This window comes from Notothenia rossii (assembly GCF_949606895.1).
Source record: "Notothenia rossii genome assembly, chromosome: 5".
Taxonomy (NCBI): Eukaryota; Metazoa; Chordata; class Actinopteri; order Perciformes; family Nototheniidae; genus Notothenia; species Notothenia rossii.
In genome coordinates, this window is record NC_136903.1 from 82,644,219 (window position 1) to 82,659,057 (window position 14,839).

At 41.8% G+C, this 14,839-nt stretch overlaps 1 protein-coding gene across 3 annotated transcripts in view; it reads left to right on the plus strand.

Moving 5' to 3' along the window:
• The window catches only part of slc25a26 (solute carrier family 25 member 26), a 58,169-nt gene that overhangs the window by 31,777 nt on the left and 11,553 nt on the right, over nucleotides 1-14,839 (plus strand). For 2 of the 3 annotated variants that reach the window (XR_013808252.1, XM_079681630.1), the window contains exons 6-7: nucleotides 7,339-7,383; nucleotides 10,998-11,067. Coding sequence is in view for 2 of the 3 variants with exons in the window: in XM_079681630.1 (XP_079537756.1) it covers nucleotides 7,339-7,383; nucleotides 10,998-11,067 (115 nt within the window). In the remaining variant the exon portion in view is untranslated. The remainder of the gene's footprint in view (nucleotides 1-7,338; nucleotides 7,384-10,997; nucleotides 11,068-14,839) is intronic. The other variant, XM_079681631.1, reaches the window with a different exon arrangement.

The following is a 14,839-nucleotide window of genomic DNA, read 5'->3' on the forward strand; positions in this document are numbered from 1 at the left end:
ACAGTCACAGCAAGTGGCGCTGTCACCTTTGATCAGTGACAAAATGTGTCAGCCAGCTCACACTAAATCCCGCTCTTCAGTACACATGCAAGGCTGAAATATGATTTAAGCGTGCCGACATATTCATACCAAAATGCAGACACACACACGCAGGATAGCTGGTCATGTGTTTCCCAGCAGTGGAATCCGCTCCCTGGAGGCCAGCTGGATGACACAGATGTTTGTGGGTTTTGGGAGCAGATGCTGCTAAGTTCCTGGAGCACTGTCTTCACTTCGTGGCCAAGATGCACACTCGTACTTGGGGATGATTTGATCTAAAGGAGGTATATAGTGAATATATGAATTCAGCTCTTTCCAGAAAAGTGACAAATTGTGATTTATTGACTTTGGGGTACAGCAAAATGCATCAAAAGAAGATAGTGGTCAGGAGAATGGAGAGGGTAGATGGAGAAGGAAGAATTTGATGGAGGTTTGAAGCAGACGGTGAACAGGAAGATGTAAGGAAAGCATGAAAGCGTGACGTTGACATGGCGCCTGGTCATGCACCTCCACATGTTTGTAACTATAGGCAGGGTATTTCAAACAGGACTCTCCAGAATAATGATAAAAACAAATACAATAACTTTAATTTGATAAATGTTTAAGTGAAGTAATGATTCAATTTGACAGATTATTATGTGTAAGAATGTTCTTAAAAATCTAGTTTTGAGTAAATATATCTATACAAGAGAATCTAATTGGTAACAGACGGTATATGCAACCTTTAATCCATTATTATACATATTTGTTCCAGGTATATTCATAGGGATTGTAATAAGACAAAGAATTCCATAAATATTTGATATGCATTTATAGTTAATCCTCCAAGGCCTTGAGGACTGTCATGTTTGGTTTATGGAGTTTTCCAAGTAAGACTTGTTGACTTCTTGAGAGTATAATGTAATCTTCGCAGTGTATTTTGTTTGTGCTTCCCCTGGCAATTTGGAATCACAGGCAATAGAGCTGCAGCTAATGATTATATCCCACAATCTGTTTTAAATATACAAATAAGCTATGGTCCAAAACCATGAAAATTGCAATTCACTGTGAAAAAAATCACAGTCAGTAAGAATGAATCTTCTGGGGAACATGTGTACAACTTATCAAATTATCCAATACTCATTGCTTGCATGTCTGAATAATCCACTACAGTTTGTGTACATTTTTTTTTACAATTGCAACCCCTCTTATTCCATAGCTCTAGAAAAATGCCTGCTTATGCCTCTGTTTCTTGAAAGTGGGTTTTCTATGTCAACATGTTTATGTTAAGTGAAAGGTCATGTTTGCAAACCTCAACTACGTGTAAAACGCACTGGGTGTGTTCGTCGCCATGGTTATCGTTACGATTCGCTTGCTGCTCACATGGCCATGCAAGTCCACTGATTGGCTCAAGCTGGAGTTTAGTGCGCTAGTAAAGTTTTGGCAGGCAGAGGAAAACCTCAGTCGTTTTCAATGGACATAAACATCACTGCTGCCCTGCCTGCAGAGTGGTGATTTCCTCTGCTAACTGATCATTTTTATGACTTTATACACATGCATGGAAATGACACACTAAAACCAAATATGTTTTCCCATCTTTGCAAGGAAAGATTTTGACAGTGGGGTCCAGAAATCCTTTTCTGTCGTTTTTTTACTTGCATTCTTGGAGTTTAGCTTTCTTTTTGGGATAACAGTACAGATCTGGATTGAGGGTTAGTGAATTTGGCTTGGCTTCATGGCTCTGAACAGGCCATGGTAGCTGAGACATTATACTACGCAGGGGTGTGAGACAGAGTCAGCAGTTAGCACCATGGAGCAGTGTGGATTTTATGCTGGCTGGCTGCCTTTATGCTAGCCTAGCGTAGCACGACCCTGGCCGTCTGCGTGGCTGTGTGCTAGTGTACCATGACTTAGCTCAGGTCTAAATGTGCCCTCAACACTTGGAGCAGACCTCTGTGTAACTCTAGAATATCAAAACCATGCGTTTCTGCCACTGGTCCACTGGTTAGAGAAAATGCCCCCTTTTGACTTCAAGTTCAGCACCTGCAACCATTTACAACCAGGTGGTCCCTCACACTGTCCTTAAGCAATATGCTGAGCCCCTAAATCGTTTAGTCACAAGCTACAAAGGGTAACAGTGTAACTATGAGGCGTGTGGAATGAAAGCTTAGTGATGGTTGGGATAATATTTGCTTTTTGATATTGATTTAAAAATACATAATCAACTTTTTATTTATTTTTTATTCACAAACGGTTCAAATACATTACAAAAATAGGTAGAAACCTAAGACATAATGTAAATACTGTATGTGAAATGGGACATCCCGATAAGCTGTCCAAAACATAGGAATAGGGGCCCAGACACTAAAACAGAAAGCATTGGCACTATATTTTACCAACACGTCTAAAAGTGAAAGGAGTTCATGTATTATACAGAAATATTATAAGGTAAGAAACACTAACTGCAAGCACACTAACCAAATACTTTCAAAACATTGATTTAATCAGTCTAAACATTGGTTTCAAATAGGTAAGGTATAATAAATACAGACACTCCACAAGGGAAGATAATGGTACAAATAACATTTATTTCAAAGTAAAGTAACTTATTTAGAGGTCCCTAGCCATTTAGTGTGAAGCTTTGACATATTTGATTAGCAACTACTGCCGTATGCACTAACATTTAAAAGCATTCCAATCTCTAAAAACGACTAAATCTATAAATGTTCGGACTATGGCGCACCTGAATATAAGCCGCAGCAGCTAAATTGAATGATGTGTACATATATAAGCCGCACTGGACTATAAGCCGCAGGTGTTTTAATGTTTAATTACCATATGTAAGGGTTCGTGCACAGAGGGGATTGTCGGGAAAGAGATGGCTGTTTGAGGAAGCTCCCATTTATTAACATTTCAACAAACAAGTTGCATATTTGCATAACGTATTAAAGTGTTACCATTTAGTGCAATAGTAGCTACAGAACATGTACTGTGCTGTGTAAACTGTACTGTATCACATAGCGTTTCAGACACACAAACCTTTCAACTTTCAAACTTAAACGGTGCGCTCCCAGCGCACGTACCGGCAGTGATCTACAGCAGTGGTTTTCAATCAGTGGTACGGGGAGAAACTTTCTCGCTCTCGTAATGTCTGTCTGTCTTGCTCTCGTTCTGTCTCTCGTACCACTCTCGGTTCCACTTTTACTTTTGCGCGCTACCTGTCTCACTCTTTTCCGGCCTCCAGCTTTTCCTGCTGGAGCCCGCTGCTTAAAGGTGGGGGGCGCTGACCGGCCATAGAGCCCATAGAGTTAAAGGTGGTGAACTGTAACCTGTAAAATCCATAGATTTAGGAGGTCCCCTCGTGGCCGTTAGCTGTAAAAATCCATAGATTAGCCGCACCGTTATATAAGCCGCAGCGTTGAAAAATGGGAAAAAAGGCGCGGTTTATAGTCCGAAAATTACGGTATATAGTATTATAACTAGTATATGCTTTTGAGTCAACAAAGCAAACATGCTTGCACATCTTCCGGCGCAGACTGAAAAGTCATCTCTTTCGACTCCACTTCGAGCGATAGAATTACTAACAAAGAACTGCTAACAGAGCGCTTATAGACTAATAAAGGACTGGCTTATCTAAAGCCAGTTGAGTAGCGCTTGAAATGTTTGGCTCTATGAAACCTGATGTACTTATATGATTCTGTTTTCTTCAAGGTTGTATCTTCCTGGTCGAATGTACTTACTGTAAGTCGCTTTGGATAAAAGCTTCAGCTAAATGCAATTTAATGTAACGTACAAAATCAATCTTACAATTTTCAAATCTAGAGAAACTTGATTTGATCTATGCCGGAAACATATCCTCATGCATTTGAATGGTGCTTGTTTGCCAGAATCTGTCATAATTTGACATTTTATACGATTTTCAGCCACATTTTAAGAATATACTTTTTTTGACATTTTTCTGTTTTAACTTGATATTTTCAAAATAACATACAGTCCATTTAAACGTGTTTCAAACGGTTTCAAAGCACAATAATGAATGTCCATTGTGGTGAAATACTTTTAGTTTGACTTGTTTCTGATGGAGTGATATGCAGTCCCTGGTTCCCCGTGTGTCTTCTGAGAGGCTACACTTAAAGTGAAAACTTCATTAAAGTTTCATTAAATGTTAGATAAGTAAACTTGGAACTGATACAGATGTTTTTTTTTGTTATTTATTTGTACTGATTATTATCTGTCCCTCGGTTGAGAAACACAGTGATTATTTTGAATCTTCTCTCAGCGGCAGAGTTTGTGGTGTGTCTTATTCCTTAAGGCATTTGCACAACGATCTAATTGAATAGTAACCGTCACACATTAATCTTAAAGAGCTTATTATCTAATCTCTGATATTGCGCAGATATGATCTGTTTTGCCTGAGGAGTTGAACACAGATTTAACATCTCAGTTCCAACAATGTCTAACTCTGATTCTGGATCAGACACTGTGATGATAATTGCTGTATGCACTTCTTGTATGATGTGTGAGGGTTTGTCTTTCTACCTTTTTAAAGGTTTATTATACAACCTGTAGATTGCCTAAAATGCATTATCAGGCAAATTCTTTAAAGGCTGCATTATGCTTTCTGGGATGTCCCCTTGCCTGTAGTGTGTTCTCTAGGTTTGTGTGCATGTAAATGGTCTGCAAAGGCTAAAATCTCAAAGTTCCCTCCAGACTGAGTTTCTCTCCCACACACTCGCCCTCTGCCTGAAACGCCTCCATTGGACTCCTTTGTTTACTTTTGTAACATAGTGACATCACTATCTAACACTTATCAACACCAATCAGAGCAGACTGGGCTCTGGTTTCAGACTGAGGGTGAAAAGAGGTGCTGTTGAGAAAAATAACACACTTTTTGAACATTAAAGCACTGACTCGGCAACATATCTCTGAGTTTAAATAATCCCCCCTCCCCTAAAAACTGCAGTAGTAGTATGGTTATGAGCAATGTTCGGTCTATCAGGTGCTGTGGTGATGCACAAGTCTATCTCCATGGTTACCCCACCTCAAAAACAATAGCAGAAGCAAACAACAAAAAAAGCTTGCTCCCTTCGGCTGTTTTCAGAAAGCGAGTTAACTGGCAGGCCTCAAACAACTTCACGACGAATACTGCCACCCGAAGTCCCCTGAGTTGGGGACTGGCTTCAGTAAAAGCTGCTGGGACTCCCAGCAGCTTTTTTTTGTTGTGTTGCCATAAGTTAGTCTCTCTCCGTTGGTGCGCTGGGCTAATGCTAATAATGCTAATGCCAGCAAATACAATGGCGGCTTCACAAAACATTTCAGAGTTTTACGGGGCGTGATTTGCAATTCGCCCAGGCAATCAGAAATTGGAACTTTTTTCTCTCCAGGAAAGTACCACCTTTCTAGTTCTCATGAACTAAGTTCTTTTTTTGGTGTGACCGCAAAATCCCAGGAACTATCGGAACTAAATTGGAAAAGTACTCCGGTGTGAAAGCGGCTATTGCACACATGTCTCACCTCGACAGAAAATAAAAATGCTTCAGGTTCGTTTTTGACTGGGATGATACTTTGGTTCAAGACGATACAAAGAAATAAAGAGAGATGTAATACTAGTCCATTTCCATTTCTTCACCACTTCTCTGTCTGTCTCTCATTGCTCACTCAGCTTAGAGATGTATTACATCTGTCATCTCCTTCCATCACTTCCAACATCAGGTGAAAGCATTGCATTGGTAGGTCGGAGCGTGTTGATGTGAGACGAGCAGAAAGCGTTTCAGCACTGGAAAAAAATAACACTGCAGTGATTAGCTAACAGTGATTTGTCCTCCACCCTGTATATTAAATCTCACAACTCAGATAAACAAACAGAAAGTTACGATCTGCTTTACGCTTCAGGTTCAAACACGTTTAAAGTGTTTGTGTGCCTCCAGCCTGCCCTGAACTACAAATTGCTCATCGATTTAATCAGACTGCACCTCTGCAAGGTTACACAGGCAATGTTTCAATGATTTTGAAAACGTTATATTCTCTCGAAGCGCAGATGCAGCACATTCCTTCAGGTTACTTCAGAGTGTTTATATGAGCCGCTTATTAAGCTCGTTAAGAGTCATAAACACAGCTCATGTATTGTTTTCTTTCTTCGGCTGACTGAGTTGTATCAGTTCAGTTTGCACCGACGCGCTGACGTAGTCTGATGGAACATGTTGGAGGAGGCGGAGCAGATGGATGAATGATCCTCTTGTTACTGTGATCAAAGCCTGATGACACAACTCAGTGTCACTTTTATTTATTTCTCTCTTTGGTTTTTGTTTTTCTTCCCCTCTCTTCCTTCCTGTTCCGCTCTGCCCCATTCCTGCAGTGCAAGATGACGGGGTGTGTGTGTGTGTGTGTGTGTGTGTGTGTGTGTGTGTGTGTGTGTGTGTGTGTGTGTGTGTGTGTGTGTGTGTGTGTGTGTGTGTGTGTGTGTGTGTGTGTGTGTGTGTGTGTGTGTGTGTGTGTGTGTGTGTGTGTGTGTGTGTGTGTGTGTGTGTGTGTGTGTGTGTGTGTGTGTGTGTGAGAATCCGTTTTCTATATGTTCTATAAAATGTGCCCATTCCTTTTCATGTGTCTAAATATATGTTTGATCCTTGCCATGGTAATGCTGGCACATTTCCCCCGCTGTATCTTCATGCCTGACCTGATTTTGTGTTTTCAATGGCCAAACTCTGGCTCCAACCATCACTTTAGTTTCCTCCCTCCATGCCTCTATTCCTACAACTTTGCTCCATCTATCTGGCGATCCATCCATCCATCCGTCTCTCCATTGAGAACTGCCAGACCACAGCCCGTCTCATTCATTAATCATCAGCAGTGAGAAAGGAACAAGGGAGCAGTCAGACGAGAAAGAGAGAAAACAGAGAAAGGTGTCAGGAATGACAAGTGCAGGAGATTGGAGGTTAAAGATGAAACGTGATCCTTTAACGGGCCTTAAGTTAGAATGCTCTCTTTCAGGTTCATGTGTATTTTGTGTCTCTACTGTGACATGTCTCCATGCTTTAATGTTCAAAAAGCTCTTTCTTTTTCTCATACTGCCTGTTTTGCAGCACCGCTTTTCACCCTCTGTCTGAAACCAGAGCCCAGTCTGCTCTGATTGGTTAGCTGAGCAGCTCCGTTGTGATTGGTCAACCACTTAGAGATGTCCCTCCCCTTACCCTTATCACATACATTGTGTTGGAGCGCTAGCCAATAATAGCTTGAATGTTACATGGTGTTGACGTTATGTTACGGAACAACAGACTACAGGGTTACAACTCCAATTAAAACTCTTCTTTCTTTGTTTTTCAGATCCCGTTCTCGCTGGTGCAGTTTCCACTTTGGGAATATCTAAAGGTATGCATTAGATCTTTGCCTAACTGGCTTCATCCCCTCTCTTTCTTTATTATCCATCTGTTTGTATCCCCTCCCCTCCCCACCATTCCTCAGCACAGTCGTTTACAGTAATTATTCTGTGTGATTAATCCGCAGTAAAGTTATAGTGTGCTAACACTCTGACACATTTACAGCAGGCTCACCCTCTGTACTCCCCTCTTTCATTGTGGCAGGGGGAAATGGGACATTTACACATGGCTTTAATGGGTTGTCACGACTGCCATCAAACCGGATTTCAATTTATCAAGAGAATATCCGGCCCTTCATTTATGTCTCCTCCTAACGTTGTCCCCCCTCGGCCTTTCTCTCTTTTCATTGTTTGGCCCTAACCACATAAAAAGCTGTCCCTCTTTGATAAAGATGGCGTTTTGTCGGAGTGACATCATGTCTCAAGGGCGCGAGAGGCGGACAGTCGAGCATTCCTCCGACGTTAGGAGCTAACGGCCGAGCTAAGACGAACAATACACTTCACAGCTGTGTGCGTCCATACATTTGTGAGAGTCCGATTTTGTCGTTCACAAGTGTCTCTTTGTGCCTCAGTCAAAGGCCCTCTCTCTCCAGGCCATCTGGACACGTCCGTTGGCGGAGAGCTGAGCTGCTGGAATCTGGACTTCTCCTCTCTTTCTCCTTGTCCTCTTCTCCATCCAATTGGCTTCAGTACTCCCAGTCCTCCCATATGTATCCTCTGCTCTGAATAGCTAATGAGCCGTTTCCTCAGTTACAATGGCACAGCCTGGCTGACTAGTCAAGGAAGGAGAGGAAAAAAACAACCAAAGAAGATTTCGTTTTGCTGCCAATCCTTTTAGAGTGACCACCAAGAGGTTCCGAGGCTCTCATTATCACGAATAATGTGATTTAATATGAGAAATCTCAGAGTGAAGGAATTTTAGAGCGAGTACATGTGTGTGGCAAGATCTCACATCTGTTTCGTGGGATGGTAATGTGCTGCGTTTTCCCTCTTTATTTCACACCAAGCCAGCACAGCTGTCAGTGAGAGCGTCAGAAAGGGAGAAAGACCAACCAATTAAAGGCCTGTTAGAAAAGGAGCGAGCAGACAAATCCTTTCGTAGAGAGCATTGAGTTCAACATGTCCGTACATTTCTTAAATATCAAAGGTGCCCTATTACGCTTATTTCCAGGTTCATATTTGTATTTTGTTCCTCTACTGTGACATGTTTACATGCTTTCATGTTTAAAAAGTGATTTTTTTGTCTCATACTGCCTCTTTTTTACATCCGTCTGAAATCAGATCCCAGTCTGCTCTGATTGGTTAGCTGCTCTGTTGTGATTGGTCAACTGCTTAGAGATGTCCTGCCCTTTAGCCTATCATATTAAATGTGTTGGAGCGCTAGCCAATAGAAGCGCAAGTTTAACATAGTGATGTCACTATTTTGTGAAAGTAAACAAAGAACTCAAATAGAGGCAAACCTAAAGAACACGTTAAAGGGAAGGGAAAAGGCCAAAAAGCATTATAGGGCCTTTTTTTTAAAAATTGATAAATTCACACAATATGAAATAATGTTATTCCTTATCCATGTGAATAATTCTCACTGTTCCTCCACACATTCATTTCACAATATTGCGGTGTTTACTCTGTTGTTTTCCAACAGCAGCTGTAGAATAACACTTATAGTTAACACCATCTGTTGAGACCTCAAAAACAACATTAGCAAAACAGGAGGGTGTAACACTTTTAGGACTGCACACCAAGAAGAGGCCGCAGAAAATTCAAGGAATCTGCATCCAAAGGCATGCTGGGAACTCAAAATGAACCAATGATGATGCTCACAAACATGATGCACTGAAACCCTCCCATGCACACAGACAACTGCTTTCCTGTGGGAAGTCGTCCAGGTGCAAACTCCGACCCTGACACAAGGGTTCAAAGGTCAAACAGTTTGTTTTCCCAGGTTTACCCCTTATTATTTATTCATGAAACAGAGAGGAAGGGAGGGAGGGACTCGCAGAAGGAGAGAGACGGAGAGGAATCCCTCAGCGTGAAGCCTTTGATGTGGGAAAAAAAAAAATCGCCTTTTTTTAATCTGCCCTCTAATGGAACACACATGACACATCCTGAGCCAGCGCGCACTCTGCCAGCTCTACTCCTCTCCCAGTGTTTACTTGTTTGTGTCTGCATGTGTTGCGCACACACACATGGGTTCTGTGATGTCCACGTGTGTGTGTGAGAGAGAGAGGAGGAGAATGAGATAACGTGCTGCCGATTAAACTCACAGGGGGGGAATGGACAAAGAAAATATTAGTAATCGCTCCATGCTGCTGCTCAATTGCTCTTCCTGAGAAGTAATCATACCTTAAAGAGCCCGAGGCACCACAGCTGTCCACATGCATTTCAGACAAAGGCTAACCCCGCGTAGTCGCTCTCCTCTGAAACTAGTTAAGGGAGAGAAAAAACAAAGTGTTTATTCTCGGAATATTCAAAGGTTTCACTCCAAGCTGCCCCGTGGTTTCAGACACACAAAGTGCTCTTTAAATGCATTCAACTTTATTTAATGTCCTTTTCATTGACAAAATCCTAATAAAACCACCCTTTGTAAAGAAGGGCTGCCCCACTACCAGACCACATCCGACTACGGGTCAGTTTCACAACACCCCCTCCCCCCCCAATCTCTTATTACCTCCACCAAGGGGGGAATGTGTTCTGCTTGGTATGTCTGTTTGTCTCTCAACAGGATTACGGAATAACTACTGGCTTGATTTTCATCAAACTTCTTTTCTATTCTCACGACCCCATCATGAATTACAATTTGTTTACTCTACCCTGTGATTGGCTCTCCAAATGCCATTAAAGTTTAGCACAAAAATTGGATGTTTAACGTCATTTACCGCTGTCAACATAAAGACTTTTAAGAAAGGTTGAACTGGAGCACAGACAGTTTTAAGAGGTTTGGACAAATGAGTATTATAGAATGTTGTGCTACTTCACACTACAGCTCTCCAGGAGTATAACATATCTATTAATACAATAATAGAAATTGCACAAGAGTATATTATGTAGGAGGGAAACGTGAAGAAAAAGGTCTCCTAGTGTATATAGTTGCATATTTTTAATTTTTTTCTTGTTGGATGTTTAAGTGGCCCCACTTGGACCGTACAATCTAGACAGTGGCCAGTATTTGTTTAGCCCCTGTTATATAGCCTATATTTATATCACTCTACTTTTTTAATGATATTTTCCTAAATGTTAAATGTAAAGATTGTGTTGATATGTTAACACTGTAAGCGTTGACATACTGTGTAGATGATCGAGTGAGAGCGCTGCAGCACATTCTCATGTTTTCTCCCTCTTGTCCCGTCCCAGTTCTTGGGAAACAAGTAGCATGACATCACTGGGGAGAAAAGAAACACAAAAATAGCCCGACAGCCCGGTTCCCAGCCGCGCGCTGGACCCCCGACCAAACCAGGGTTCACAATGTGTTTTCAATGTGTCTGATATCTCCGCTAACTACAATCTTCTCTCTCTTTGTTTCCCTCCCTTTCTCTTGCCCTTTCATCCTCCTCCTCTATCGACAAACTCTCCCTTTCTCTCTCGACATGTTCCTTCTCTTTCTTCCCAGACTCTGTGGTCACGGAGGCAAGGTCACACGCTCTACTCTTGGCAGTCTGCAGTGTGCGGAGCTTTTGCAGGTGCAGGGGATTATTTGCTGCTTTGGGAAAGAGGCGGAGAGGGACGAGGGAGGGGGGGTGAGGGGTGGGAGAAGGAAGGGGAAGAATGGATGGTGAAATCAATGGAAGGATGGATGGAGGGATGGTAGGTGAAGAGATGGCCACAGGGTCAAAACAAGTTTACCCAAAGCCACATTCTTGTAAGATTTCTCAAAGGTGAGCTCAGCTTGCAAATCCCGTTCTGACGTGCACAGCAGATTAAAGCAAAAAAAAAAGAGAAGTAGATAAGAATGGATAAAGGTAATGAAAACAGGCTATTCGAGCTATTTCCTTTAACATTGCTTTTTACAGCGCTAATCTACCATCTCCTCAACTCAGTGATTCTGCAGTGCTGTCTCAAAAAAACATCTCATTATCACATTTCCCAAGTCCTGCAGCCAATGAAAAGCATAGCATAGCCAGCTTTCATGATTCTGTCCTAGCCCGCATGTGTATCAGGGGAGAGACGGAAAACAGAGGGAGGAGAGAGCAGGGATGAGAGGGGCCGGTTCCTGGGTATGGGCCCCTGCAGCTGTGCGACCTCCTGAGCACTGGGGCCTGAAGTGGTTTAAGAGAGAGGGAGAGGCGTAGGAAGGGAGTGAAAGAGGGGAGTGGACTAAAACAAGAAGAACAGGGGAAAGGAAAAGACAACAGCTAGAGAGGATTAGATCAGACTGTAAAATGAGACAGAAAAAAAGTTAGTTTGTTAAATTGTTAGCGTTTAAAATGTGCAATTTGTCAAGTTAAAGGTCTCACAAACAAATGAGATAAGTCCCAGTCCATTGTTACCCTGACACTGGGTCGACACATTGTTTTATGATTATACATTTGAATGTATATATTGCACTTTTATTGATGATGAATTTAGTTAGGAGACACACTTTTAAAGTATTCACAAGAAGGTGTACAAGTGCTTGTTCCCTTACTCACCGTGCTGCGGTTGCTTTTGTCTTATAAACAAAGATGGTAGTGATTGTCGAGCTTATGTTCAGGACATTTAGTATGTACATATGACCAAAAGGTAATGCTCCCTGCCCCGCTCATCCACTCCAAAAAGTTCAGCCTTTATCTAAACTCCAACTTTAGATGCATAGAAATAAAACAACGGGACTCCTGAGTCTGCTTTATACCAGTTGTTATTGAAAGGCTTTTAATAAGCATGTAGGAATGTGCAATTCTATAAAAGCACTTTATTCTGCATTGCACAGTCCCAAACTTTATTGATTTTAAAGCCTCTGCATAGCCCCGGTTAAACCCACACAGGTGTTTTCACTTAATACGCTTGATTACACTCTGGAGGTGATTGGCATCTCCCCGATGCATCTGTCGGGGCGGGACAAGTTACAGCGTCTCGTACAACAATCATTCTTATTGGCTCGTAGAGTCTAGACATCATAGCTCCTCCCTCTTTGAGGCAGAGGTCTAATCAGTCCCTCAAGTGAAAACACCTGTGTGGATGTGAGGTGCACTTCATTCAGGTGATTGTTTGAACTTATTTAGCTGGGTTGATGGACATGTTTTACTTATATGTGTATATTATAAGTGTTCTTTTGGACCTTTTTTACTGCTTTTAGGAAGTTAGATTTTCCTCCATAAAGTTTTAAGTCGATGGAGAGGCATTGGCAGGGGAAATAAATCATTATTTAGAAATACAAAAACACTCTGCATTCAGTGTAGTGTACATTATCTCCAGAGACAATACTATAAACCCACAGGGTGCATGTAGCAACCTAGCGTGTAGCGTTCATATGATAGACCTGGGTAAAAAATGTTACACATCATCTATCTTTCCACTCAGTCTTCAGCTTTTTTCCCGATGAAAAGCTAGAACCACGACCAAAATACATATTTTCAGAAGAACAGTTTTGCAGAAGTGGAGAATTTGTTGGACAATTTAAATCCATAACTCTTGCGACGCCACAAACGCGCCAGACAGGACAGGAAGACTGAGGTTAGCTTCTCCAGGGGCGATGGAGACACGGAGATGGAAGTTAAGGAGAGGAGAGGGGATAAGGAAACAGCACCCTAAGGAGCTGAGACGTGGCCATGCGGCACCCAGCCTAGAAACAGAGGAGCCAGGAGATGTGGATGAGTGGGCGTCAGGCTCAGACTAAAGAATTATGAGTGAAGATTAAACTCTTAATGATAATACAGTAGTTGTAAATATTTATGGACGTTTTAAGATGTGCGCTATTAGAAGGACAGTTTTAGTATTCCCTCTTACCTGTAGTGCTATTTTCAATGGAGATGGTTTCAGTGTGAGTTGCACTGTTGGAGATACCGAATTGTGATGTCTTCCTCCTCTGAAACATAATGGATCTACAAGGCACTTGACTTGTTGTACTCAAAGTGAAGAAACTCAACAGCAATTTCTCTTTCAAGAAATCATGACCCATTTCCTAAAGATACCAGACTAGAGTTTTCTGTAGGAACTGTTTTATTTCTACTGGGTCACTGAGCGGACAGAAGTGTGTACCTTCTTTGAACAAGGTTCTTTCTGAACTAGGTAACATTATGTTTAATAGTTACATCTCTCACCCTCATGAGCATGGAGCTCTCCTCCATGAGTAGAGACACGTTTATGGTTTGCTGAGTCTGGTCAAAATAAAACAGTCCCTTCTTGAAACCGTTCCCTTTTAGGTCTGTAGGTTTTCTTGACTGAAATGGTCATGAATTCAGATTTGAACATGTATTTGTTGGTGCTTTGAGTACACGAGCCAAGTGCCATCTAGTTCCATACACTTTTGATAAAAAAGCAAACATTTCTAGTCCGATATTCACAACACTTGGCAAATTGTATCAAAACAATTTAGATAAATAAATAGCTAAGAGGACAAAGATGTACTTTGGATTTCTTAGTGAATTTTGCTTTTCAAGTAACCGCTCAAAACAAGCAGGGTCTATTCCAGTTGAATGGCAGAGTTTTCAATTGGGATATGAAGGCAAAATGATTGAGAAATATGTATTGGAAGATAACAATCTGAAACACAAGGAGGAGAGAAGGGGGGGGTAGTGGGGGGTGTTGGTCCATGGTGGGAATCGAGTTCCCGTCCCTCTGCGATGGAGCTGCTGTCCAAGAGGGATCCTCGAGTTTCAGTCACTTCCTCTTACATCGCGCTTCACACTCTCGTCCCCTCACACATAATCTGGCCAACACTGGAAATGCTCACTCCTTTAATCAGCCCAAATATCTCCAGTTGAACCCTGCATTGACTTACGACGGACTTGACCCGGTCTGAACCGCCTACAAAAAAAATCTCCCCAGCCCGAGACGGGATGACATCACCGTCTGATTCATCCTAACCTTCGTCACATCACATGTTTCTTCCAGACACATTTAGATCCTCCAAATTCAGCGCTCGGCATGTAGATTTGTTTCTCGAATGCATCCTTTTTACTGCGATCCAAGAATAATAAAACACAGGCTGTACACTTAATGCTTGATGAAGTTTCCTCTGCCAAAGTAGGGGGAAAACATCATATAAATCTTATAACGATATTAACTAATAAAATGTAACGGTGTGTTACTTCACAATAATCCCAGCGCTTTCCTCAGCTCACTTACAGTCACATTGCTCCTGTGTGGCCCATATGGATATGTTTACTGAGAGCAATTGCTATGTTTGTGGCGGAGTGACACACACACACACACACACACACACACACACACACACACACACAAATAAATAAACTCCATTCAATGAATTTTATAGAGCAGTTACACCCCAACTTCCTTCCATCCCTCCAACTTGGA